This window comes from Amphiura filiformis, chromosome 17 (assembly GCF_039555335.1).
Source record: "Amphiura filiformis chromosome 17, Afil_fr2py, whole genome shotgun sequence".
NCBI lineage: Eukaryota > Metazoa > Echinodermata > Ophiuroidea > Amphilepidida > Amphiuridae > Amphiura > Amphiura filiformis.
Window position 1 is genome coordinate 5,819,672 of NC_092644.1, and position 27,970 is coordinate 5,847,641.

At 36.8% G+C, this 27,970-nt stretch overlaps 2 protein-coding genes across 4 annotated transcripts in view; one reads left to right on the forward strand and one right to left on the reverse strand.

Moving 5' to 3' along the window:
- LOC140136852 (uncharacterized) overlaps window positions 1-18,659 on the reverse strand; it is a 30,674-nt gene extending 12,015 nt beyond the window's left edge. Inside the window, exons 1-2 of one of the 2 annotated variants that reach the window (XM_072158452.1) lie at window positions 18,565-18,659; window positions 7,932-8,089 (exon numbers count right to left, since the gene is read on the reverse strand). In XM_072158452.1, the coding sequence (XP_072014553.1) occupies window positions 7,932-8,088 (157 nt within the window). In that variant the 5' untranslated portion in view covers window position 8,089; window positions 18,565-18,659. Of the gene's footprint in view, window positions 1-7,931; window positions 8,090-8,406; window positions 8,622-18,564 lie in introns of those variants that run through there. The other variant, XM_072158451.1, reaches the window with a different exon arrangement.
- Window positions 8,854-27,668, forward strand: LOC140136851 (TBC1 domain family member 7-like). Of its 2 annotated transcripts, none has more exons than XM_072158450.1 (8): window positions 8,854-8,951; window positions 15,268-15,394; window positions 17,080-17,160; window positions 19,307-19,491; window positions 22,321-22,461; window positions 23,576-23,721; window positions 24,056-24,185; window positions 26,036-27,668. In XM_072158450.1, the coding sequence occupies exons 2-8, from the start codon at window positions 15,280-15,282 to the stop codon at window positions 26,123-26,125; spliced, it is 888 nt and encodes a 295-aa protein (XP_072014551.1). In that variant the 5' UTR covers window positions 8,854-8,951; window positions 15,268-15,279; the 3' UTR covers window positions 26,126-27,668. The 2 variants fall into 2 exon arrangements, with proteins under 2 accessions (XP_072014551.1, XP_072014550.1); XM_072158449.1 differs by having other exon boundaries at window positions 8,862-8,951; window positions 15,273-15,394.
- Window positions 27,669-27,970: the final 302 nt, after the last annotated feature.

Consider the following 27,970-nt stretch of genomic DNA (forward strand, 5'->3'; position numbering starts at 1 on the left):
TAAATTTTTTTTTATTCCAAATTAGCAACATTAAAATCTTGTGCCCATTTATTTTCTGATATTGGCTTATTAAATATTTTTTGATACAAATATTGTGTATCAATTTACACACTTTGTTACTAGTTTTTATTTTGTTTAATAAATCGTCATTGCTGGATTTGAAATCAACATCATATTCTACCCTACAATTTCTCTTCCAAGGTATTGCATGAATCAAGGAAAAGTAGAAAACAAAATTACGGTCGGGTATGGTGAACTTTCTTTTAATATCTAAAAAGCTTAGAAAATTGCCGTTATTATCATATAAGTCTTTTTACACGTTGTATACCACAGTTGTGCCAAACAGAATTATAGATGATGGTATCATCCATTCGAATAAAAGAATTATTCCATAAAATTTGGTATGGTGATTTTGAAACAGAAATGTTAGAATCGTATGTGATTTCACACCAAGCAATTAATACATCTTTTATAAAAGCATTTTTAATTTCAGTTTGGATCGATTTGTCTTTCGGATTAATATTGCAATGAAATACGAAGTCACCACCCCTTGGTTTTAAATAAATGTTGAAAAATAATTTCCATTTTCCTTTATTATTAGAATCCAGAAATCTTTTAACCCATGCAAGTTTTAGACCTTTTATTACAGAAGGGATATGGCACATATTTAAGCCACCTGCTGAAAAGTCACCGATCAAGGTGTTCCTTCTAACCTTGTCCGGTTTATTGGACCAAATGAATTTATAGAGTGTTGATTCTAAATCTTTTAAAACCATTCTGGAGGATTGGGCAAAACAGACATAAGAAAAATAAGTTATGACAGACCTAAAGATTTCACAATAGCAATTTTTCCTGCCGGAGTTAAATCTCGGCTGACCAAATTCTGAGGATTTCCTTTAACTTCTTAAATTTAGGTATAAAGTTTAATTCAAAAATATTTTTCAAATCAGGAGAAAATAATATACCTAGCAGCCTAACTGGACCAGTACAATACTTTACTCCTGTTTCATCAATGTTGGGCTTGTCATTGCGATATTGACCGAGAGGAATCAATTCACATTTATCTACATTAATTTTTAAACCAGAGAACGTTTGGAAGTTTTGAAGAACACGTAAGCTTTCTTTTAACGAAGAAACATCTTCAATGAAAATAGTGGTATCGTCTGCATAGGCACTTACGGTAATAACATTATTATCAATTGTTATACCTTTAATTAAAGGCTGATTTCTTATAGACATATTAAGAATTACCCTAAGACCGAGAAACTGAAGAAGCACAAAGACGCAAAAATTGCAATCTCGTTGGCAATCAAACAAGACAACCATTTATTGACTTTTGTTTTCAGACCAACACCAAGTCCCTATGATCTCAGCCGTAAAAGCCATGTATATGAAGGTCAGGAAAATTGAGATGTCAGTGACCAGCGACTGACTCCTGTTTATAGCAGTGGCCGCTACCGCAATAATTTTTTCCATAAAACCCCACGTGATCATAATTGCGCGAGGGTGTGCCCCCACCCTGGCATAAATTCTCGGTGTTGGACCTAGAAAAAATCATGGCTAACCAACACGTGATCCACACTTGCCCTAGGGCGTGCCCCCACCCTAAGACTGAATCCGAGTGTTTTGACCCTGAACCCTGGGATCCTTAAAGCAAAATATAATGGCTGGAATTTCAACAAGCAATAGGGTACTGGTGTATACAAGTCAAATGCTCCCAGGCGTGTGTCCCAAGACTCAACAGGTGGTCACCTGAAGTTACAAAGGATAAAATATGTTATTACACGACATGAGTATTATTATAATTCAAGAAAAGAGAATTCAAATCCCATTCTTTTTTGCTTGTGCGACTTTTTGCCTTTTCTAAAAGAAAACCTGCACAATACGCTGGTGTTAAATAACACCTGTACAACAGCTCTGACGATGATGAACAACTGCAATTAATAAATACATAATTTAAATATGCAGAATATATTTGCTGATATGTGATCTTGCTCTTCCCATGCTATACAAGAAAGGGAACAATTGTAGCATCAATCTACTAATTGGAACTATTGCTTAATCAAACAATATATATATATGCATCTTTTGACGATATAGGCACTCTCTTATACTCTTGCTAGAACGGAAGTTTTAAATAAATAATTTTGATGATCAACAAAAGCTCTCCTTTTCCTACATTCTATTTTCACGTATATACAATTAACATACTTTTATTATTTATAATTTTCCTTTAACCCTTCTTGCTGCCAGTTGAGTGCTTTGCCTTTTCAGGCACTATCTTGCAGAACTTACTGTACCTAAAATAAATAAATTTAGCTATTGTTAATTGACATAATTTTTATACTATACATGCTTACGATTTATCATGCAATTCTGCCCAATTGCCCCCAATGGGAGCGGTGGGTGGGAAAAATTTTTAGATGTTGTCTTGTATGATTTCAAACCAACAATGATTTGATCACCAGGATCATGTCCCAAACCATGACATGCGACGACTCTCATTGGTTCCCGGGTCAATCACCACAACGCTGGCATGACAACATGACCTCTGACCCGTAAACAAATGGAATCGCCACTTTCACGGCAAGGGCAAATTGAGTTTAACTTGTTGCACATCGTTAAACTTTATTTCGCTACATAAAATAAACAAATAAGGACTGAGCGGGCATCCCTGGCGCAAGCCGCAAGTAAGTTCAAAAAAGGCAGAGGCATAACCATTATTCATTACACATGAAGTTATTCCAGAATAAAATACATTTATCCATCGGATAAAATCATTACTAAAATTGAAATATCTGAGAACTTGATGCAGAAAGGTCCATTCTAACTTATCGAACGCCTTTTCAAAGTCAATCATTAGAACAAAACCTGCTTTATTATTTGAATTTATATAATCAATTATGTCGAGAGTAAGTCGGATATTTTCCCCAATGTATCGTCCTTTCAAGAACCCTGTCTGATCACTATGTATAATACTTGGAAGAACATTTTTTATTCGAGCAGCTATGCACTTTGAGGCAATTTTATAATCAGTATTTAAGAGCGAGATAGGTCTCCAATTTTTTAAATGCATGCGGTTTTTATCTTTCTTGGGGATAAGTTTGATCACCCCCCTGCGCTGATCAACTGCAAATGAACCATTTTGAAAACCATAATTAATAGAGTTTAAAACCATTTCATGAATATCATTATGGAAAAATTTGTACCATTCAGCTGGAAAGCCGTCAGAACCAGGTGATTTATTATTTGGCATTTGCTTCAGATTATCAGAATATTCTTTCACCGTTATCATACCATCACAAGAAACCCTCTGATGTGCACTTAGCTTAGGACATAAAGTATTAGGAGGAAGAAAATCTTCAATGTTGCATGAGGGTGGATTACATGTAGAATAAAGTTGCCTGTAAAATTGCATTTCCTCCTCTAAAATATCTTTTCTGTTAGAAAGGATAACCCCATTATTTGTTTCAAGTTTTGTAAGAATACCTTGCTTCTGGTTTCGTTTTTCAAGATTGATAAAATATTTTGAGTTTTTCTCACCAAATTCAAAAGCTTTAGCACGTGATCGAATCATGCAACCTTTAACCTTATTTTTATAAATATCTTCTAGATCATTCTTTGCAACATCAATCTGCTGTTTCAAAATTTCCGATGGATTTTGAGAATATTGTTCTTCTAAACCATTTAATTTGATCATGAGATCGCTTTTCCAACCTTTTACGATGTTTGTTTTTACTGAATAGAATATTGTATTGTTTCTGATCGGATACAACACTTTAAATACTCCCATGATAGACCAGGATTGAGGTTTTGATTACATTGTTTATGATCCTGTATACACTTCTTTACAATATCAATATATTCTTGCTCATGTAGCAGTGATACATTAAACTTCCAGAATCCCGGACCTCTAGCTTCAGTAAAGGGGCAAATGGATAAACTAATCAGAGAATGGTCGCTTTTAAACCCACAAGAAATATCAGAATTGTCTATCTGAGACAAAAGGTGTGATGAAACTAAGAAAAAATCAAGTCTGCACTGAATAGGGGCATAGTATTAGAACGCCAAGTAAAACGCAGCAACATTAGGATTAGTTTTTCTCCAAATATCTACCAAATCGTAACCATCTATAAAGGATTTTAAACTTTCTTGTGCTCTGAAATTGGTAACAGGGCGACCACCTTTCTTGTCTTTAGTTATATCCATAACCAAGTTAAAATCCCCTCCAAATATGATGGACTCGCATTCAAAATCGGGTACACATTCACGTATTTTATCTAGGAACAAGGGATCGTCCTTATTTGGAGCATAAATGTTAATAAACGTAAACTTTTGTTCATCAATAGATGTGTCTAAAATGATAAACCTTCCACGCTCATCAGAAACTACTTTCGTTACTTCGTAATTCAAATCTTTTTTAAATAACACACATACACCTCTACTATTTGTTGAACCATGAGAAAAAAAAATGGCGCTACCCCATTCGTCTTTCCAAATAATTTCAGCTGCTTTGCTTGAATGCGTTTCCTGAAGAAAGACGATTGAGTACGGTCTATTATGCAACCATGTGAAAACCTGTCTCACGCTTTTATTTCTTTTCGTAGGCCTCGCACATTTAGCGAACATATACCAAAATTATTTCCTACCATTGTTTAAAAAAACCGAGTATAGATGGCTCTAAAACATTTCCACCTAGCATACAGAATGTTATCTGTTACGTTCAAAATGTTTTGAAACAAGATAGGCCTATACAGCATTTGTAATACCTTTTATAATATTGAGCATAATATAATACGGTACAAAATATTATAACACATATAACAGGGAAAAAAGTTATGAACATTATATTTACAGTGAAAGCCCTTGATGGAATAGGGCCATGTGTTGATCACGAAAGTAATCAGCACTACATACTCGATACTAATGCGAGTATTTGACTGGACAAAAAGAATCGGCATGAGAAAAACTAAATTTGGGAAAAAACAATAGACAACCCGGACTCCGCCAAAGAAAATTGTGCAGAAAATTTAGAATTAAAAACAAAAACAAAACAAAAAAACGTTTTTTTCTTTCTTTTCCTTTCTTTTTTTTTTACCCACTAACATGACTATAAAGAAACATGCCTGTATACTCAAACCAGTCTTTTTTTCTTTCTCAATTTTATATTGAAGATTTAAGATTCTATTGAAATCTTCAAACAAACAACAACAAAAAGAGAGAAAAAGGGTAACTCCAATAAATCATATTCAAACGACCGATCACCAGGATAAAAATAATTATTGGAGCAATAGTTTTTCTCACCTTTTTTAAATTTTTTTTTTTTTAATACATGTTTAAACACACGTAAAATCATGCATGTATAGTAAAAACAGTAATTTCCTTTCACAATGTTTTGTTTTAAGATATCAGACCATCAAGATACAAGTACCTTTCAAAATTCTTTTGAAATTTTTTAGAAATCCTGACTTCAATAATTCATACTGAAACAATCCAACACCAAGAAAGAAAAATATTGGTAGCAATCAGCTAGTTTTTCTCTCTTTTTCTGAACAATCATTTCTGCTTGGCCAAAATGTCTAACTTGACATTTGATATCAGCACTGAGTTAATTAATTACTGTCTTATATTCATATCAGCGTAAAAATTATTTGTATGTTTGTTTTTCTTTTTAAAAACATGTACATAATATACTTGTGGAAAAAACAAACATCGCAGACTCTCAAGTGTAAGGTCCTCAGAAACACAAGTTCTCCCTAGACATGCAAAATGCACTATTTAAACTACGCCATCCGCGAGAAGGCTAGGAGATGAACCAAGATCACTGTTTAAGCAGTTGCGTAAGAGTCTTCAACTCTCGAATCTCCAGCTTCATCTTGCGTTCCCTCTACCTCTCTGTTGTTATGCGTACTATCTCTTCCATCTTCTACGCCATCCATCACTGTAACGTCGCTGGTATCGTGAGTATTATGACTAACATTATGAGGCGAGTCAAAACGGATGTGTCGAGGTGTCTGTGGTTGTTGCATTTTGGCAACATTCATTCCATATTGGAATCTTTGTCCACAAATGAACAGGGCAAGATCTGTGTCGATCACCGGAAAGTGCGACGTAGCTTTGCTTCGCTGCTTGGACGTAGTATGGCCAGAGTTCTCGTTTTTGTTGCTGCAGTTTGGGTGGATAGTGCTGTTGAACAGTAAATTTCTGTCTCTTTCTTCCGTCTCTAGTCGGAATAGTGTGGTTCTTGAGATAATTTGCATGGCTTAGAACAAAGTCTTTGTCGCTCATCTGCACAAATTTTGCAATGACTGTACGTGGTTTTGAACCAACCGCAGATCCTTTCATGCGGTGGCAATCGGCGATAAATATGTTATAGGCATCTCCTTCCAGCATGTCCATGTTCTCAACCCAATGCTGTCTTAGTACCTCTTCAGTAGCTCTTCGGGTTTTTTTTTTTCCCTTTTCTGGAATGCCCGTAAATCCCAAATTTGCACTGTAGCTGCGAATGCTGCGCCTTAAGTCTTCTTTTTCATATTGATCACGAAGCTCAGTGACCCTGTTAATAGTCGCATAGTTATTATGTGCATCTTTGTATTTGAGATTTTCAACCTCCGTGTTCAAGTCGTTCATGCTCTGGTCAATGTCTTTCATTTTTTCATCTATATCACTTTTCCACTGTTTTATTTCATCTTTGAAAGAACTTACTTCTTTAGATAGGTTGTTTACATCAGTAGGAAGCGCAGATAGCGCTTGTACTGTGCGTAATATTTCGTCCAGTTTGTCGCCTTTCTGTCCTGCCATGACTGTGTATAGGCCTATATATACCAAGGCTTCCGAATTCAGAGAAGAAAATGTAAAATCACTCGTGTATAAAAAGTCGTATTGAAAATCAATGTAAAGGCGGGAGCCCGTGTCGTTTCACGTCTTTAGTCTCTCAAGGCCAGTGTTGCCAGTCCTTATGATCAATCATCCTGAATAGAGTATTTGAATTGGCCAATAGACAATGAATCAAATTTGAAAAGAGTATTCATTTCAACTGAGTTACTCCAAAGATTAGCTGCCCTGACATGAAAACTTCTGAGACCATGGTTGCTCTTGTAATGAGGAACAAGAAGTGAATTAGAATTTCCTCTTGCTATAACCATGAATAGAATCGACATTGATTCCCGCAAATCCACACTCTCTACACTACATAATTTATAACAAGTATTGGTGTATTGTGCAGTATATGCTTTTCACCACCAATCAATCCCATCCTCAACAACTCACTGCACTCTGAGCTCTGCACAACCGATAATTTCTGAATTAAATTTTTTCAAGACAGCAAATTTCAGTGCATGTTTGTTTGCATATCCATGTACTGTGTTACAAGTGCTGTCACCCACTAGTATAAAGCGCTACATGTGCGAACCTTTGTAACATTAAGCCTTCTAAAACATTATAATCATGCAAGTATGATTGGAATAACAATGGGCTCTTCCAATAAAAATACATACACCCCCCTAAGGAAGACATGAACTTAATCTTCCACACAGGGGGTGTGAATTTCAAATGGAGTTACCTGAATGAGTGATGCAATTTGAAACCTTCACTCCCTGTGTGGGAGATTAAGGTTGTGTCTTCCATAGGGGGTGTATGGATTTCAACTGGAATTGCCCATTATTTTTCCTTGGATACCACTCAGCCCACGTGCACCCCATGCAAGTTCAATAATGACCCACCCAGTTGACCAGGCAAACTTACAAGGGCAACCCAATGAAGTAGGCTTAAAATATCATCAAGTCAATGTTTACCTCTATACCACCACATTTTACATAGCTCCCAACTTAATATGTTTTCCAGATATTTGGAGCGGCCTTTTAAGTAATTTTCTAAATTGCCTCCTGGCTTGAGTTGGATCAAATCAGGTAACAATCACTCTTAAAGGATACTAATAAAGAAAGCCTTCTTTTGGTCCGGATCCAGTCCATTCACATCGACACCTTTCAGTTCTCTACTCCTGTTCACACACTCCTGAAATGTTTGACTGTTCTTTAACAATTCATAATTGATGCTATGACCATCAGCACTCATGGACTCGCCTTTCATTCTACAATATTAAAATCACAAAATGATTTTAAAAAAGTAATTAAACAATTAGTATGAGTTGACGACTTTATCTGGTTGTCAGTTCTCTTCCTGACGCAAATTTTTCTCCACTTTAAAAATTAAATTCTAAATATATCAATTACGTACATACGTTCTAAAATTTTGCAGAAGTAGTCTAGCATCAAATGCGTAACTATCGCGTGCAAATTCAAAGCTAGAGTTCTCGAGTAAATAATTACCAAAAGATAAATGACTATCATTGAAGACTGAGTTCCGCAGTCTAGGAACGAATATGAATTAAATGAAAATTGTACCTACTTTAACATAAGTTTTTGTAAGTCTTGTGAAACTTTCAGTGCTGGTCGCGGTCTGTTTAAAATTCGTGGAATTGCATCCTCTTTACGACTTGCCATTGTCACAGATCAGCTACAGTTATTATGCTAAATTCATAAATTAGTCAAGTTCAGCATGGACATCAAGGAAGTACATGAGTTCAGTAAGCTTACATCATCAATCACAGTCAAGTCAGCTGATTCATTGATTGATTGACTGTCAATTGTAAACAAGTGTTTCTATATCTACTGATAATTTCTTCATATCTATTTCCAAATTTTTGAAAAATTTAACTTAAATTTTCATTCTAATTGATTGTGAATATTACTTTAAATAATATATTGGTGTAACATGGTTTTAAAAGATCAGCCTATTGCAAATAAATTAAAATAATTTAATGTCATTTAGATTTATCAACATAAAAACGCTTATATACGGGCTATGAATAGGCGAGTACAAACAGCCCGTCATAACACACAAAATGTACTGGAGAAATTTCCAATTTTACTGCTAGATTTCTCTTAAACAAGGTAAGGATTGCAATTAATTAATAATTAATGAAATACTTTACATGTTTAAGTTGATATTGATCCTATTTGTTCCTTCATTGACGTCGATGATCATGATGAATTACAGCATGATGATTGCCGATTGTAAGTGAGGTTTAAATCATTTAAAGCTTACTAAACACAGCCAAATTAAAAATAGGTATGCAATGTATGCTAGATGAATTCAAATTTGCCATCAAACTGCATCATTTTATATATCAAAATAAAGCCCTTGAGTAAAGAAAGACAAAACTGAAAACCTTTTTGTCATAGCACTTTCCGTAGCAAAGTTACATCTTGTCAAAGATAGTCTTATACGTCGAACAACTGAATACATAGGAATGCTAGGTGAATTCAAATTTGCCATCGAACTGCATCATTTTATATATCAAATTAAAGCCCATGAGTAAACAAAGCCAAAACATAAAACCTTTTTTTTTCATAGCACTTTCCGTAGCAAAGTTACATCTTGTCAAAGATTGACTTTCATCAAAAAGATTCAGCTAGCAAAATTCCCCAAAAACGCATTTCGGGGGTGTTTCTAGATCTTAGTCTCATGGCGATAGCAGCTTTTTTAATGGAACTGCTATCAAAATCCCTCTAAAATTCCATGTGCGACTTGATTATCACCATAAAAAATCATATATTTGGGTTAAGTGAAGTATAGAAAACATATTTATGTAGGTTTCCTTCACCGACCTATTCTCGAAAAAAATCAAATTTCTATGTAAATATGCATTGTGTTTGGGCCCCGGTCACGGCGAATTTCGCTGACTAGCAAATGTGTTAACTAAGGTTTGCCTGGGATACCTAGAATACATATATACATGCACAACCAATATATTTTTGTAAACATTTTAGGCCTATAACAAAATGTATATTTTCGTACAATTGGTCAACTATCGTTTCTATCCTATGACTATAAAAGTTACCTGTTATCAAAGTGTCCGCAAAAAACTGGTCATCGCAAGTATCTTTGTCACTTTGATGCTGAAAACTAACGATATTCACGCAGGGACAGGCCGAAAACCTTACCTCGATCGTAAAATCCAGCCCATGCATGTCATAAATAATTCATTATTCCATTGTGTAAATGTCACTGATTGTGTCCATGTATTGTTATTGTATCTGCGAGAGCAGAAGTCATGCTGAATTTATACTCGATCGCTGGATCACCACGTGAATTCACCTCTTAAAAAAAAGAAAACCTCTACGACCAGGTTGTTAAGCATCGAGCACGCTGACTGGCTTAGCAATTATCAAAGTAGTTTTGTAAACCAATCAGGTTAGACGTACTTTACTGGCGGGTCACATTAATTCATACCGTAAAAGGCCGTCGCGTTCATGGATTGGCTTACGATTGCGATTAATGGTTTTTGCAACCAATCACAAAACGGGTTATAAATAAATAAGGCGTCCGTTGGAAATTTTATACACGTCCATGATGACGTCATGCCCACGGCCACGAAAGCGAGCGAGTGGTATAAAGTCAGTTTCACACCTGTGATTTATGGAGCATATCATAAAATCTCTGAGCACATCCACAGCGCATTTGACAGATAAAAATGACATTTGCAATTTTGAGCAACAGGATTCCATGAAATTGAAGATTATGTAAGTTATTCTACAGAATCGGTAATAATTAACAGCTGGTCTGCTGTATTTGAAGTGCATATTGAAGTTTGTAAGTTTGTGACTTTGTATGTTATGTGCAATAGATATTACAGGAAGCTTAAATTGGCACGCTTTCCTGCAATTTGTCTGTCGCTTGCGAAAGTTATTTGGAGTTCAGGGCACGTCACACCGAGTGTGACGTGACCTCGCTGGGCATAGATAGACTTTCATCAAAAAGATTCAGCTAACAAAACAGCATTTCGGTGGTGTTTCTAGATCTTAGTATCATGATGATAGCAGCTTTTCTATGTTGAACTGCTATCAAAATCCCTCTAAAATTTCATGTGCGAGTGTCTCATCACCATAAAAAAAAAACTTGTCAGTTATATTCATCCTTGCTGTTCATTAACTTGATAATTTTGGATTATTCTGAAATATACATTGTGTTAATTGGACTTTGCTTTCTCATTTGACACCCTGTTTGTGAAAAACGAACAAGAATTGACCAAGATATGTGCCTCCAAAGCCTCAAACCCCAAAATCAAAAGTTGCATTTTCAACGATTTTCAATGGGAACGCATCGTTGTATTGCACACAAGCACCACGGGCCAATCAATAAAGCACACAGTGAAACAGGCACAATTGAATCGTTAAAATTGCAACTTTTCATTTTGGGGTTTGAGAGTTTGGAGGCGCATATCTTCAGACAGGGTCTAATTCTGCATAAGACCGGGCAAAGTTATTTCTATAGATCTGCTGCGCATTCAAATTGCATTGTATTGCATCGTAATTTCATTTGTGTCTATGCTAATTATGTTTATACAACATGAACTCATGTGTTTTCAAGCAAATTCGCCGATAATAGGTGATCAAAAGCGATCGGAATGTTACAAAAGTACAGATTGCATTCAGCTTACTTCATATGAGATGATCTTTGGAAAAATACGGCATAATTTGTCTTGGTGTTTGCGGAATGCCATGCAGTAAAATATTAATACGTTGCTATGGCAATTCATGATTGACAACTAACAATCGGCGTGTCCTTCGATCCTCCACTGTCAATTTCTTATCCACTCACTAATCCTCACAAAAGCTTTGTGTTGATTACGTAATGTGTGGAGGCAAATTGCAATAAGTACAATGAAATAATGAGTAGGGCGGGCTCCGAGGCGGGTTTCTTCTTCATCTTACGTACCAGTATTGTTCTCCAAAAAAACCCGGAAGCTTGTCGTTTGGAGCTCTAGCTGAAATACAGCAAGATAATGTAAGATAGTAAATGTAAACCTGTATTTTAGCTAGAGTATCTCGAGCTACATATCTTGGTCAATTCTTGCTCAATGTTCACGAACAGGGTGTCAAATGAGAAAGAAAAGTCCAATTAACAAAATGTATATTTCAGAATAATCCAAAATTATCAAGTTATTGAACAGCAAGGATGAATATAACTGACGAGTTTCTTTTTGTGCCTGGTGTATATTGGGTCATGTGAAGTATATACAACATATTTATGTAGGTTTCCTTGACCTCACCAGGCTGTCCAATCTGTTCTTTTAAATTTCTATGTAAATATGTATTGTGTTTGGACCCCGGTCTAGGCGAATTTGGCTGACTACAAAATGTAGCAAATGTGTTAACTAAGGTTTGCCTCTCATACCTATTAAAAAGTCGCCACTAGTTCCATCCCCATTTAATCAGAGCCTGATGAGTTTATGGCAAAATAATTTATATAAAAATTGTCTATGCACTTTCCTTCGAACTTCGAAGGTTGATACCAAATTTGATATCAAAAGTTTAGTCATTGTGAGCATAGGAACCGTCGGGCATTGTTTGGAAATTTGTGCAATTTTTAAAATGACATAGGGAGTTGTATCATGCATCTGAGAGGTCTAATTTCATTGTCATTATTATCAATTCATTTTAAGTCGCTGGTAACCAGTATTTAAAAAAAGGGTGTAGCTTTGAATTGATGTGATGGGATTCAATTTTATTCATTATCTATGCTGACCAACAGATCGTTCTACGGTTTCACGATTTAAAATACTATAGGCCTATGGCCCGAGATTGCCGAGAAGGTATTGAGGCAAACAGCATGCATGTGAAATGTTCCAAAGGTTAATGGTCGAGAATGAAAAGAACAGATTAACTTTATCAACCCTCGAATTAACCCACAGCACCCATGGCATTTTGCCGTGGGTGCCCATCCCCACTGCCGTAATGCCCTCAAAATATGTCCTTCACCCAAGGCAGTCACTTGCCGTGCCCTCTAATGAAGTTGCCGTCGGTGCCCCAGGCCTGCCCCTTCATTATAACATCATCTATCAGACTGTTTGTGTGTGTTTTGTTCACTTTGCCTTGGTGCCCTTCTCAAATTTTCAACAGTTGCCATGATGCCCTCTTGATACAAACTGCTGTGCTGCCTAGCTCGAGATACTCTAGCTAAAATACAGGTTTACATTTACTATCTTACATTATCTTGCTGTATTTCAGCTAGAGCTCCAAACGACAAGCTTCCGGGTTTTTGGAGAACAATACTGTTACGTAAGATGAAGAAGAAACCCGCCTCGAGAGCCCGCCCTACTCATTATTTCATTGTACTTATTGCAATTTGCCTCCACACATTACGTAATCAACACAAAGCTTTTGTGAGGATTAGTGAGTGGATAAGAAATTGACAGTGGAGGATAGGAAGGACACGCCGATTGTTAGTTGTCAATCATGAATTGCCGCAACGTATTAATATTTTACTGCATGGCATTCCGCAAACACCAAGACAAATTATGCCGTATTTTTCCAAAGATCATCTCATATGAAGTAAGCTGAATGCGATCTGTACTTTTGTAACATTCCGATCGCTTTTGATCACCTATTATCGGCGAATTTGCTTGAAAACACGTGAGTTCATGTTGTGTAAACATAATTAGCATAGACACAAATGAAATTACGATGCAATACAATGCAATTTGAATGCGCAGCAGATCTATAGAAATAACGTTGCCCGGTTTTATGCAGAATTAGACCCTGTCTGGTGCTGCCTTGCATTTTCAGTGAAAATCTAAGGCAATTATCAACTTGCCCTAAAAAAGTTGCCATGCCCCTTCAGATCCTTAATTCGAGGGCTAAACTTTATCATGTTTGTCTCCCTATGCATGAGTGCGTATATTTATGGCCTTTACAATATTTTCTTATGTTCTTGGTTAGGTATGGGGTATTATTAAAATAAAAATAGTTACATGTATATTAAATGAAATCCTAGCACAAATAAATCATCTTCATTCAATTGTGCTCTCTTTAAAGCAAGTAGAAATAGCTTGTCAACTTTCAACATGGGAACAGGTTATGAAGTATCTATAATTAGTGAAAAGATGTAGCTCAGCGGCCGGCCAACAAAAATAAATTGTCTATAGTAGGCCCTATACAAGAAACAAGATTTTCTCTCTGAATTGGCCGTATTTTTATGTGTAAGAAAATCAATCGCATTATCGTGTTCACTCTAGCGTAAGTTTGGGCCCTATTTGACTAATTGGAACGTTCGAAAGGACCCCCCGCGACTGTCAAGGTAAAATGAATCAAGTATAAAATATACTCTGCCCCCTCCGTGCAATGCACTCGGGCTGGGCACTAATAATATGGATGGATGTTGCAATCAGATGGAACTGGGCCAGTTCTACCTTTCATCATGCTAGCTTAAAGCCAAGAATTTTCTGCTTTACAAATGCTAAATTCCGCTTTTCTCCGCTTTGTAATTTTAGCACATTTCTGACATAATAAAATTTCACAAGAATCTTACCAAGAATAAATGGATTAAAAAGCCCACGATAAAGTCAGTAACTTCACTCCGCTGACCCGTGTACAACTTCAACCCATGCAGTACAAATAGTTTGCCTCCAGCGAGTAGCAGCGCAATGCACGTGTCTGAGTCATGTTGAAACACGCTTAAAAGGTCGGAAAGCCTCAAGAGCTATTTTTTTAGTCGGGCGCAAAAGGATTGTGGGATACTCGAGCGGTATCATGGCTGCAATGGGAGGTAGGACAGGCGTTGTACGGTAAATCTATGACGGATTTTACTTTATTTTGATGAATTTTGAAGACCCATTTCATTTAGTATTTGATTTATTTCTTTTCAATTGTATTTTTTTTTCTTTTTCTAGGTCATTTCTGCTTATTTTTTATATTTTTTTTCTGAGAAATGCGTTTTCCGCTTTACCTCCGAATTCCGTGATTTTCGCGGAATTTCCGCAACGCGGAGAATTCTTGGCTTTATGCTAGCTGCTACCCATCTAGCCACACACATGGTTCTAGATGTAAATTTTAATACATACAGCTACACTACTAGCAATCAAGGCTCCCGCTGGACCCGAATTCTTGCGTCCAGACACCTTTTTGTATTGCTGGACGCAATGTTCAACAAATTTCATCAACCCATTGCGTCCAGTCGGACGCAAGTTGATTCAGCCCCAAAATGAGTGATTATACATGTAAGCTTACCAAATTGGTGTTTGCAATGATTCCATTTCGTAACTTCATCATCATAAAAATCATGTGGGGCGCGTATTTCCAGACCAGGTTTTACAGTTGTACGTCCGATCAAATGCAGAGTTTTTGAAGGCTAGCGGGAGCCTTGCTAGCAATAGTGTCAGCATCACATTTGAGTGTTAAATACATAAATTATATGAATTTCTTCTAGGATAGACACATCATGACTGACTCAAGAAACTACATGAATTTCCGTGCTCACTATTATGACAAGGTTGGTTTTAGAGGAGTTGAGGAGAAGAAGTCGTTGCAGATCCTTCTCAATGAAGACCCTGTAGGTAAGTATTGTTTCTCCTCATTTTTGTGGGGTCAGTTGACAAATCATGTTTATTTTTTATTTTATTGTTTTATCAATCTTAGCTAAAACCTGCTGTTTCACTATATTGGGCTATTCCAATTGAAATCTACACAGGGGGTGAAGATTTCAAATGGAGCCACCCATTCAGGTAACCTCATTTGAAATTCACACTCCCTGTGTGGAAGATTATGATAAATTTGTATCTTCCACAGGGGGTGTATGGATTTGAAATAGAACAGTTCATTCCTAATTGTGGGATAGGCTTTTACGACGGGAATTCATAACAATTACTGGCTTTTTTTAGTGGGTTTGCCGTCGGACAAGTTTAGACTAAACTTGTCCGACGGCGAACCTGCTAAAAACCCCACTAACAGTTCAAGAGATATCGGTATGTCAAAATTCTTTGGGGCAAATAATTCTCAAAATAGGGTCGGTATTTGTTTGTACAGTAAAACAAATTCCTGGTTTTCAAAATAAGGATTGGTAGGGTTAAGGACAAACAAACAATGTGCTATTCCAGTTGAAATTCATACACCCCCTATGGAAGTCATGACCTTAATCTTCCACACAGGGAGTGTGAATATCAAATTGAAGTCACCCATTTGGTGTTGTCTGCTCCAAAATGGGCTGTCCCAGTTGAAATCCATACACCCCCTATAGAAGTCATGACCTTAATCTTCCACATAGAGAGTACCGGTAGTGAATTTCAAATGGGGTTACCTGAATGGGTGATATTCCATTTGAAATCTGTGGGAGATTAAGGTCATGTCTTCCATAGGGGCTGTAAGGATTACAACTGGAATAGCCCAATTTGATATTACGCTTTCCTCAGCCAGATAATACAGAACTAAATATTGTCAATGCTGAAAAATACAAAAGAAGACATGATTTTGCAATAGCATTGGAAATTAACCCATCACTTTGATCTATCGGGGTTGTTGCTTAACCCATTCAGTGATCCCAGCGCAAGTGTAAAAAAATTAAAATTGTTTATAAATTGCTTAAAAGTAAAGGATAAGTCATTCAAATTGTCATTTGTTATTTTTGAAATGACAAATTTGGCAAAAAACAAAGAAAACAGCAGTACTGACAAAGTTGAAGCCCCATTCAAATACACATAGCTAATTTAGATACTGTCAGTATCTAAATTACAGATTTGTGTAAAATGTTTTATTTTGTCTTAAAAATACATGGCTTTCGGCTGAACCACTCGCAGGCTATGTTAGCACCTCTATGACAATGACAAAAGTACCAAAATCTGAATTTTGATGATTTTTACGCTAGTCCGGATGAGCAAATCACTGAATGGGCCTTTAATTGGTCAGTCATACAGTCATACAACTCAAACCCTTGGCACAAATCAAAACCTGCAAAATCAGTTGACATTGCCTTAAATCATGCATTATGGGAAGTTGTAAACAGTACTGTACCTTTCACAGTGGCGGCACCACAGGGGACATGGGGAAATCCCCCCTCGTCAGAATTCTTGGCTCCTGTTGCCCCCAGTAAAACCCAAAATTACAGTAAATACCACTTTTGATTTTTTTTTCCTGAAATTCACTTTACCCCCACCCCTGAAAAAAGTCCTGGTGCCACCACTGACCTTTCATACCATAGCATTTACAGTTACATTATGTGTATTGTTTCTTATCATTTGAATCTCAGACATAGAGAAGTTGATTACATTTTGCCTCAGATTTCCTCTGCCAGTTATGTATAGACCTCATGTATGGAAACTAGTACTAGGTAAGCTTATTTCTGTTTTCTGCTTTCTTTTGTCTTGTAGTTTTAGACAATGTCACAAAAAGACAACTTCTGTGATTAATGTGGACCATTTTCAGGGGTGCACCGCTCAGTTCGACACACGCTAGTCCAACACGCCCACAGAATTAAAGACAGAGAATCGGGACTCGACCGCCATCTTGATACAGGCATGGAGCAAAAATTGGAGGTATTCAGTTTCCCTCGGAATGCACTCGAGGCATTCGTTGTCATGCAAGCGCGACATGGATGAATGGCGCGTTTGAGAGACGCACTTGATGCGACCTGCACGCGAGTACCAAGACGCTTCAGATGAGACGCAGAATTGTTTTCGTTCGTCTCAGCGCACTGTCGGCAAGGACCCGAATACCCCCAATTTTAACCCATAGCTGACGGCGCGATTGTACGTGCCGGTATAGGGAGTCCCGGTTCTCCTTCTCTAATTTTATGAACACGCCTCTAGTCTGACACACCGCTAGTCCAAATCTGAAAACACTTTTTCAGTCCGACACGCCGCTAGTCCAAATCCAAAATACACTGCGCTAGTCCGAATCTGGAAAACACTTCTTCAGTCCGACACTGCGCTAGTCTGAAACTGAAAACTACTAGAGTAGTGGTTTTCAGTTTTGGACTAGCACAGCGGTTTTTTTTTCATTTTCGGACTAGCGGCATGTCGGACTGGCAGAATGTATTTTAGATTCGGACTAGTGGCGTGTCGGACTGGTGCAGTGCATTTCAGATTCGGACTAGCAGCGTGTTGGACTTACGCCCTGTACCCCATTTTCAAAGTACCGGTAATACAAGTGGTTTACTACATCACAGATACTCAACACAGTGTGTTTACTGCATGTACCTGCCAATTTAAAAGGACTAATCAGTCCTACAATACCCTTGCATTCATCATAATTCAGATTTTAAGCATAATTAAGGCAAAAAATTGTTTGCTTGCCCTCCAGTGGGTCGTTTTGGGGTGGGTGGGTCGGTTGGAAATATATATTATTTTAATGACTCTACTGTATAGCCCTGTAGGCAATGAACATTGGTCATGTGAAAAGATAAATCAATACTTCACTTCAGACATTCATTATGCAAGATACACCCCTGGGACCCCCCAACCAAGGACCTCGTGAATCAGATTGATATGGTACAGAGGTGTGCTGCCCGGTTTGTCAAGTCAGATTACGACCAGAGGCATAGTGTCACCAGTGTGCTGGAAGATCTCAAGTGAAGTGGAAGACCCTTCATGACAGGCGAGCTCACAACAAAATGATCATTGTTCATGGTCTTGTTGCCATACCATCTGGCCCTCCTTTCCTGTACCAATCCTCCGAGATCACCAGAGGACACAACATGCAGTACAGGCAACAACACTGCAGGATTCAAGCTTACCAGTACTCATTCTTCCCGAGTGTTATCTCCTTCTGGAACCGACTCCCAGCCTCTGTAGTGTCAGCAGAATCCCAGGACAAGTTTAGAAATAAGCTGTGGCCACTGGCTCTACATTAGTCCTCAAGTCTTGGATTCTTTTTACTCGCACTTTATCTGCAACTGCACCTGTATATATTTTTTCTTCATGAGCAGCTAGAGACTGTGTTCCCGCTCGTCCACATTTGCACTGCACACAGTACGACGATACTCTCAAAGAGAGGAATGTATTCACCGGTAGAAGAAGAAGAAGCGGGTAATGATACTCATTTTCGGAGCTTGGTTGGTTGTGCTGTTGAGGTCATTCTTAACAGACTAAATTTCATCTTCATTGTTTACTTTGTTATTAATGATATATGTGCATCTATATCAAAAGGATGCACTTGGTGGCTGCTACATGTGTCTTCTTTTTCTTAATAGCTAGGAATAAATACCAGACTCATCACTTTAAATCACTTCCAAGTCATGTGGTTTTGGAATTTTCTTTGCATTTAAAACCATTTTGGGATGATTTAAAACTTTTGGGATGATTTGAAGTGACCTCCACTTGATATGATTCTGATATTTATTCCTAGTTATTATGCAAAATAAGACACTTGTAGCAGCCGACAAGTGCATCCTTTTGATACGGATGCACACATATACTTAGCATGTTGTATTTTGATCACACCAAATAACATCTTCCATTCCATTCTTGTCTTCTCAGGAATTGTTCCACCGCATCCTGAATCCTATGAATTTGTCATGCAACAAAGAAGTCAACAGTACGATGACCTAAGACATACACTCAAAGTAACAGAGTCCATAGATGAAGGCACCTCAATGAGTATGGCATTCCTAAAGATGTTCTTACTACAAGAAGGCAGATTACCCATGGACGACTCAAACTTAGTAAGTCAATATGGTTGTCAAGGTTTTATGTGTGAGACTTGTTTAAGGTGGTACTACACCCCCTGATAAATTTTGTGACTAATTTTGTATTTTTCTCAAAAAATAACTACACACTGGTTACAAAAAGTTATGTATGTTATAGGGGCAAGGAATCCAATTACTACACTGAAATTTCAGTGATTCAAGACAAATGGTTCATTATATGTGTTAAGAAATGAGGTACAGTCTAGCAATACCTATTTTCTTATCATAAATAATGTACCGCTTGTCTTGAGTCACTGAAATTCCAGTGTAGTAACTGGATTCCTTGCCCCTATAATATATACATAACTTTTATTACCAGTGTGTTATTATATTTTGAGAAAAATGCAAAAATAGTTACAAATTTATCAAGGGGTGTATTACCACCTTAAGGTTGTTGTAAAGGGAATGGGTCCCCTCTTATTCCAAATTGATATTTCTTCAACATATTAAAAATATTCTATCTTTAAAAAGTAAATTGTTATCCACTGAATAATATAAAAATGGTAGGTCTCTGAAGTTGTTCAAATTATAAAAATACCCTTCTAGACTATCTACCTTGTATCTCCATATTTACTTTGTTCAAATTTTCTTTAAAAAATAAAAACATTTATAAGTAGATTTTCATGACCATATTTAGAATCAGCGTGAAAAATGCATTAGAATGAGTACAAACAAGCCTAGTATTGGTTCATTGGTTCATGAGATAGTTCTTGATATTTTGAAAAATATCTCAGAATTTGGGAATTTTTATGTTGAAGCCTTTAAGGGTGCACACCAGTAAATAGCTCCCATTGACTTTCTGTACAAACAGGGTCCAGGAAAACGTCATTTTCTTGACTCCAGAGCCATTCAGTTCTTCAAAACTTACCCTTTCTGCAAGTCGAAGGTCAGATGAAGTCATCTATTGTAGAAATTATATACGGAGTCCAGCATTTTTTTCCAGAAAAATGCCGACTAGATCACCCTATAGCCCATACAGCGTACGCCACCTTACGAATAGCTTGGTGTTTCTGAAATGTAACACATTTTGAAAGTTTAGCCCAATTGTAATAAAAAGTCAGATCCTGCTCATTTTTCACAGACAATCTATTTCCCAGGCCTAAATGAGGATTAAATATGAATCAGGGCCTAATAGTTGGGTTTTAAGCCTTTTCTAATGGATTTAATTCAGTCGTATTGCACGTTTCCTCGTTTGAAACACTGATTTTTTTCTCCCAGGGTGTAGGAGACTTTTATTTACTGGTGTGCACTCTAAAGAATTTTTATGTTTTTATGTTTATTTAATAAATTGTAAATTTGGACATTTTAAACTTAATTAGACTGGTTTCTTTCAGTTTGAAAGGGTTTTTACTATGCAAATCAGCTAATTGACATGGTACTATTTTTAGAATATTTTGCTATCTACTGCTGATAGCAATGACAAAAATTCTAATTTCATGATTTCCCATTTTAATCTCTCTAAATAAGAGCAAGCAAACATGAAGATAAGCAAATTGCAAAAGCAAATGAGGAGAAAATACATGGCCAGTGGTGTAACATCATAGGGGTGGGGTGGGGGGTGGTTGCAGGGGCGTGGGGGGGGGTGAAAGGGCATCATGTCCCCCTGTCAATCGATTTAAAATGTTGCAAATCCCTGAGGAAAATTGCAGAAAAGGTGCTTGGGTGCCCCTAGGGCCTGGTGATGCTCCCTCCCCCCCCCCCCCCATAGTGGTCTCTGCCACCCCCCCCCCCACCCCAGGGTATCTCATGCTACACCACTGTACATGGCTAGTAACTATATAACATAAGCCCTGGGAGTAGAGCCTGGGTACAGTGATGAAAATTAGCTTGCCTAAAACATGTTAAAGCTGATGGTCAGTGTAATTTTTAAGCTTACCAACATTGTGTCCAATGCAGGTTCTATTCAGCCAATCACAGCCTTCTAAATGCATGCTCGAACCATGGTGGGAATGATTTTCTTAAGGGGGTACTACACCCCTGGCCAATTTTGTGCCTATTTTTGCATTTTTCTCAAAAATTATAGCACATTGGTGACAAGTGAGATATGTATATTATAGGGGCAAGGACTACAACTACTGCACTGAAAATTCAGCACCTTTAGGCAAGTAGTTATTGATTTATTGATCAAATTTTGGTTTTCCCTCATTTTTGACTGTAACTCCACAACTGTTGTCTGTGCTGAAATAAAATTTCCAGTGCAGTAGTTGTAGTCTTTGCCCCTATAATATACATATCTTACTTGTCACCAATGCGCTATAATTTTTGAGAAAAATGCAAAAATAGGCACAAAATTAGGCAGGGGTGTAGTACCCCTTAAGCTTTTGCAGTTCTATATGATAGAGAACGACATCAGTGCCAAATTTGGAAGTCTCGCGATGCATGATCATGCATCGTCTTACAATGCTGTCAGTGATCTGAGTGATCCGAGTATGCATTTCCACTGATTTAGGCCTTATTTGTACACAAATCTTACCTTTATAGTCAAAAATCTGCAGGTAGTTTGCTAAACAAGCTAGAAACCATCTAATTGATATGCTACACAGTCATTTGTAGCTTCGCTTTGAAGGATTTTATCGATAACAATTTAAAACTCGAAGGAAAACATTGTGACCGAGGTCAAAAGGTCAAAATTGTACATGTCAACATTTTCAATTATCATCTCCTACAGATTTGTTTGATTTCTTCTTTAACCTGGGACACTCAATCAGTTGAAAACACAAAGGATACCATGATACCTTAAAAACCACGCCCAGTTTAGTTGATAAATAAATTCATTGATAATTTCCTTTGTTGAACTTTTAACAGCCTCAGAACAAAGAACAAGAATCATTTGTTACCATAGCAACAGCTGTGAATGATATCTTCCATGAAGATGTTGATGCATATTGGGTGACCATACGTATATACAGTTACCTGTGTAAAGTCAAGGGACTTGTAGGAAATATGGTAAGTACCGTCAGGCCTGGTTCCCCCAATCATGGTCGGTGCCCCCCCCTCCATTGGATGACCCATGCTACACCACTGTATAAGACCAAATGCTGACCTGTGTATGTTTTGTCAATATTATTATTTATGTAACAGGCTTTGTTGTCTAGATTTTAAAGGCGAGTGGTTAATCAATTGCTAGCATGATACCGAACACAACTGGTATACTGTAAGCCCCCCTATAATCACAAAACAATGAAAGAATTAAACTTAAGGGAGCAGTTTAGCCTCTTACCAATACCAGCTACCCACACAGGCATTGATTGCATAATGACACTGACTGGATGTGATTGTACCTAGGTCTGAAAGATCATTCATATCATAGTGAAACACTTACGCAATGTTGACATCCTATCTTTTATTCCCAGGGATTAAGGCTAATTTATTATGATAAATCAAATACGTTAAAAGTGCAGGAACCTGAATGTAAATCAGATTCAATTTTGGGTGATTTGCAGCGAATGATATAGTGTTTATCTGCAATAGCTGCCCCATAAACATTTGGATAATTTCTGCATTCTATATTGTGCACATCTAAAAAAATATGACACCTGGCAGCTATTGCAGATAGGGCTTTCTTGTCTTAAACCCACTTATACATAATAAGAGTTTAGGGAGAGAATGCCCTATCTGCAATAGCTGCCAGGTGCCATATTTTCAGATTGTGTACAATATAAAATGCAAAAATTGTCAAATGTGTATAGGACAGCTATTGCAGATACATGTGTACATTCTTCTGGCACTAATCCCTTGAATTCACTAACGTGTATGTGAAGTGTATTCTGAAGTTATTGTTGCATGTGTGAATGTTTTGCTATATTCATTTTCAATATCGATTGCAGACAACAATAAAGTTTCAAATTTTCTTTAAAAAATCAAAAAATTTATAAATGTAGATTTTCATGACCATATTTAGAATCAGCATGAAAAATGCATTAGAATGAGTACAAACAAGCCTAGTATTGGTTCATTGGTTCATGAGATAGTTCTTGATATTTTGAAAAATATCTCAGAATTTGGGAATTTTTATGTTGAAGCCTTTAATGTCAACATTTTCAATTATCATCTCCTACAGATCAAACAATTTCAGATGTTATTACAGAAGCAAAATAGTCAACTATACGAGCATCTGCAGTCTAGAGGAGCCTTAGATAAACTGCCTTATGATTCCTGGTTTCATGACATATTCGCTGGTGTTCTTCCAACAGGGGCATTAGAGAGGTATGTCACATGTGTATAATACACAGATTTCAAATGGGAGAACTTCACCAAGTTTGGATGTATTTCATGGAGGGAGGAGACAAGAATAAGCTTTTTTCATGGATATCTGCTGAAAAATATCATAAAAAGAGGACAAAATACTGTTTTTAATAACATTTAATTAGAATATTTTGCAGCAAATTTTTCTTTGCTGTTATTAAAACATTTTATACCTTTCATACCCTTCATGTAATCCCATACATTATGTATGGTAGCTTTAAAGAGCAAGAATGTGAAATTTTCACAGTAGTCCATAAACCTTGTCAAATAATTAGTCTAATTTGTTTGTTTGCAGGATATGGGACAGACTAATGGGTAGAGCCTGCCATGTATTAGTCTATGTTGCACTTATCATAGTGGTCACATTTAGACAAAGAATACTGTCATTTGGAAGAGCAGACGACATTATACAATTTCTTAATAAAGTAAGTAACCAGAGAAGGTATCTTGCCCTTCCCACAATCCTTTGCATCATTACTCATCACCTCATTGCATCCAAATGTTGCACTTATGATGATGGTCACATTTAGACAAAGGATACTGTCGTTTGGAAGAGCAGACGACATTGTACATTCCCAGAATCCTTTGCATCATGATGCATCACCTCATTACATCAAATGACACTCCTATTACTTTGTACAGATTCCCTTTGTTTTCATGTTGAGAATAGACTGGCTAAACATGGGTCGATAGTCAAGAAAGAAACATTTTGCAAGTTCTGGATGTGCTCTCTTCATTGAAGTACTTCTTGTCAATATCGAACCATGTTGCACTTGATTGCAAATCAGTATAGAAAATTGAAATTGAAGAAATGCATTGTGGGAAGTGTAGGTAACAGTGCCATTACTAAAGGGAGAGGTTTGAATGGGTGACCGACACCATGTAGTTATACAATTGTTGGAGAACAAAAAAAATGCATGCTGGGATAAGCAGGTAAATAGTGTTGTCATTCATAATTCTTAAACACTTGAGAAAGTTCCTGCAATCTTATTGGTTCTTACCTATGTGATATCACACGGTATCACACGGGTCAGCTATTTGAACCAATAGGAGGCGCATAGAAACAACGGGACTGATCGATTTTAAGCCTCCTAGGTAGTTCCTTGTAAAATGTAGGATTTCATTTGATTAAAATTTGTAATACTTATGACATTTCTATTTGAAGTGAAGCGTTTAAGAATGAGAATAAAGGTATTGTTTTTAGCTGTTGGAGTGCATCTATCGTCTCATATAACATGGGCGACATCATTATTTTTGGTGTAAAACAATTTGGCTATATGAGACGATAGATGCACTCCAGCAGCTAAAAACAATACCTTCATTCTCTAAGTATGATCTGCAGATATGTTATCCAGTTGGCTACTGATGTTGGTAGAATTTTGGCTTTCTCACCCTTCCCAACCTTTTCAAAGATACTTTATAAAGATCTTGTCATTACCCCATTTATAGTCTGTCTCATCTCGAGTTGAGATTAATGCCATGCTGGATTTCTCAGTGGCAGATTCGAATCGGTGCGTTTATGTGGTTGCGTCGCCAGCGTACAGATAAATCACTCTACCATGCGTGTATATACGCCTTGCGGTATTAGCGTGCGATTTGATTCTGCCACTGCGGCATCCAATATGAATATGGCATAACACTCAATTTGAGATGAGACATACTGAATATATATTTTTACAGCAGAGCTTATTTTTTCCATACCTTAATCAAGAGATGATTATTTTTCTGTGACTACATGTTTTTCAATGGGTAAAATGTTGGGTTTTTTTCTTCAATAAATTCCAAAAGTGCTTATTTTTCCATGCCCCATAAAGTACTGAATCTTCAAGTATATTTACACCTGGGGCCCTGTTACATTTTCCCAGGGGGGGGCGTTTATTCAAGGTCAATTTTAGAATGATAATTCCCGTTAAAATTATTAGGTAACTTAAAACTCACGCTAAAATGACGAACTATGAACTAGAAACACTGACTTCTGGTTCACTTCCGGGTTTCTGATGCAGATTTTCGCCAATTATTGACGCTATTATCGACCATGTGGGCAACTTAGTAAGCTTACTTCACAAGATAGCATGGAAATATCGGCATTTTTGAAACATCTTGGTTGAAAAAAGTGGTGGGGGCGTTTATTTGAGGGGGGGGCGACTATTTGACGAAATACAGTATTTGTAATATCATGTACCATCCTTTCACACAACGGTTAGATACCAGTTTCACTGTATGGTAAACATGTTGTGTCCAATTACTGATAATTATTTTTTCCTCAATTTGTCAGATTCCTCCAGACAATGCAGAAGTAATAGTCAATGAAGCCATTGATTTATGGGAGAAGAATGGAAGTCAAACCAAACCTGAAGTCACCTGATACTTTTCATATAAGATGATTCACTCCCTTCCCAGGATTCATTGCGGTATTGACCATAAATTTCCTGATAACACAAGTGTGCTATATACTTTTACCACAGACTTTGTGATGTGATCAGTTTGATAATGGTTCATCGATGAAAAGTGTTTTAAAATTGACCTCTTCTGATCGTATTAAAACAGCTTGTTTTCCGGGCATTAATTTCTGAGAAGACAGCCAATGCCTCCAGAACTGCGGCCTGTGATTGGCTTATGGCATGTGACTTGACATTGACAAAAGGATTTGTGCACAACAGGTGTCTGCCTAATGATGGCACACAACACATGGCTCCACATCTTACTGACCTACAGGACTGGAAACCCAGGGAAAATTCCTTACAATGAAAAAACCTGGGACATATTATGCCAATGACAATTTAGGTTTTGATTGAAGTTTGCTCAATCAAAACCCGACTGTGTAACTCACCTATTACTAGATCATTGACAAGAATCTGTCATTTTAGCACAGATTTTGTGTTGTGATCAGTTTGGTCATGGTTCAAATCTATGCAACATGACCCATTCATCTACAGTGTGAAACTAAATCTGAAATTGTTAAACTGTTGCAGAAGTTTATTGTAATCATAGTGATCTCAATACACTTGTTGATGCAGTTCAACCTGGCCTATCCGGCCTCCTTTTATGTGAATATTATTTTGCTGATTATTCTACAAAGAATTTGTTTTGTTTGTATAGCTGTATCACTTTATTTGTATTCTTTATCATTAATGAGCTGTTTAGAGTTAACAGCAGTGTTCGAAATAAGACAAAGAAAGTTCAATTTTAATATTTGGTCAATTTTTGGGGAAAAAAAAGGGGGCAAAAACATGTGTTTTTATGGCATTTTTCATATGCTGTGACAATCAAGCCCAAAGACTCATTTCAAGTTATGCATTATAATGTCAGAAAAACAAATTATCTTATATCTTTTATATCCAATTATCAAAATTAATATAAAATATTGAATTTATGAGCAAACTCTTTGAATTTTATGACTGAAATTGTCAGAAATCATGTAAAATTGCATGTTTTGGCCCCATTTCCCCTGATTTCTGCAAAACTATTCAAATTTGACTCTTATCGCCAATTAGAACTAACTATGATAAAGTCATGCTTCTTTGGCAAAACAAGATAACATTCTTCTAATGCAAAAAAAAAAATTACTTATTTCCAAAACTGCCGATAAATGACCATAAAATATGATAAATTCCTTAAAGAGATTAGCAGAGAATTTCAATAATTAGTAATCATACTTTGATCAGTTTGATCATAATATCTCATATTATTTTCATTCAAAAAAATTGCAAGTGATGTACTGCTAGTACTTGTATTTTGATTTGATTTGCATGGGGTTTTGACCCGGGGGTTTTGACAACCTTTCTGCTACGCAAAAATAGTAAGTCCAGATGAATAGTTTATATTCTGAATTTTCATAGTTGGTACTACCAGGATGAATGATAAAAAAAAAAAAAAAAAAGGAAGGTTTTATTTCAAACTCTAATGGTGACCCGCAGGTCAAAGTGGGAGCACGTGTCACGAGCGGGGCTCGAACTCGCAACCTATGGATTATGAGTCGGGCGCCTTATCCACTCGGCCACACATGCTCCCAAATAATCTTAATGTGTCATGGTCATATTGTCACAAATGGCAGTATGCATGCATGCCTTTCTCACATCATTCGCAAGACTAATGTATACAAATGATGTGATAGTATGAGACTGTCAAATAAAGGTGCAATCTACTATCTATATCAAGTTTAGTTCTTTATGTGAAAATAATTGTGCTGTCTCATTATTGTGACACTTCC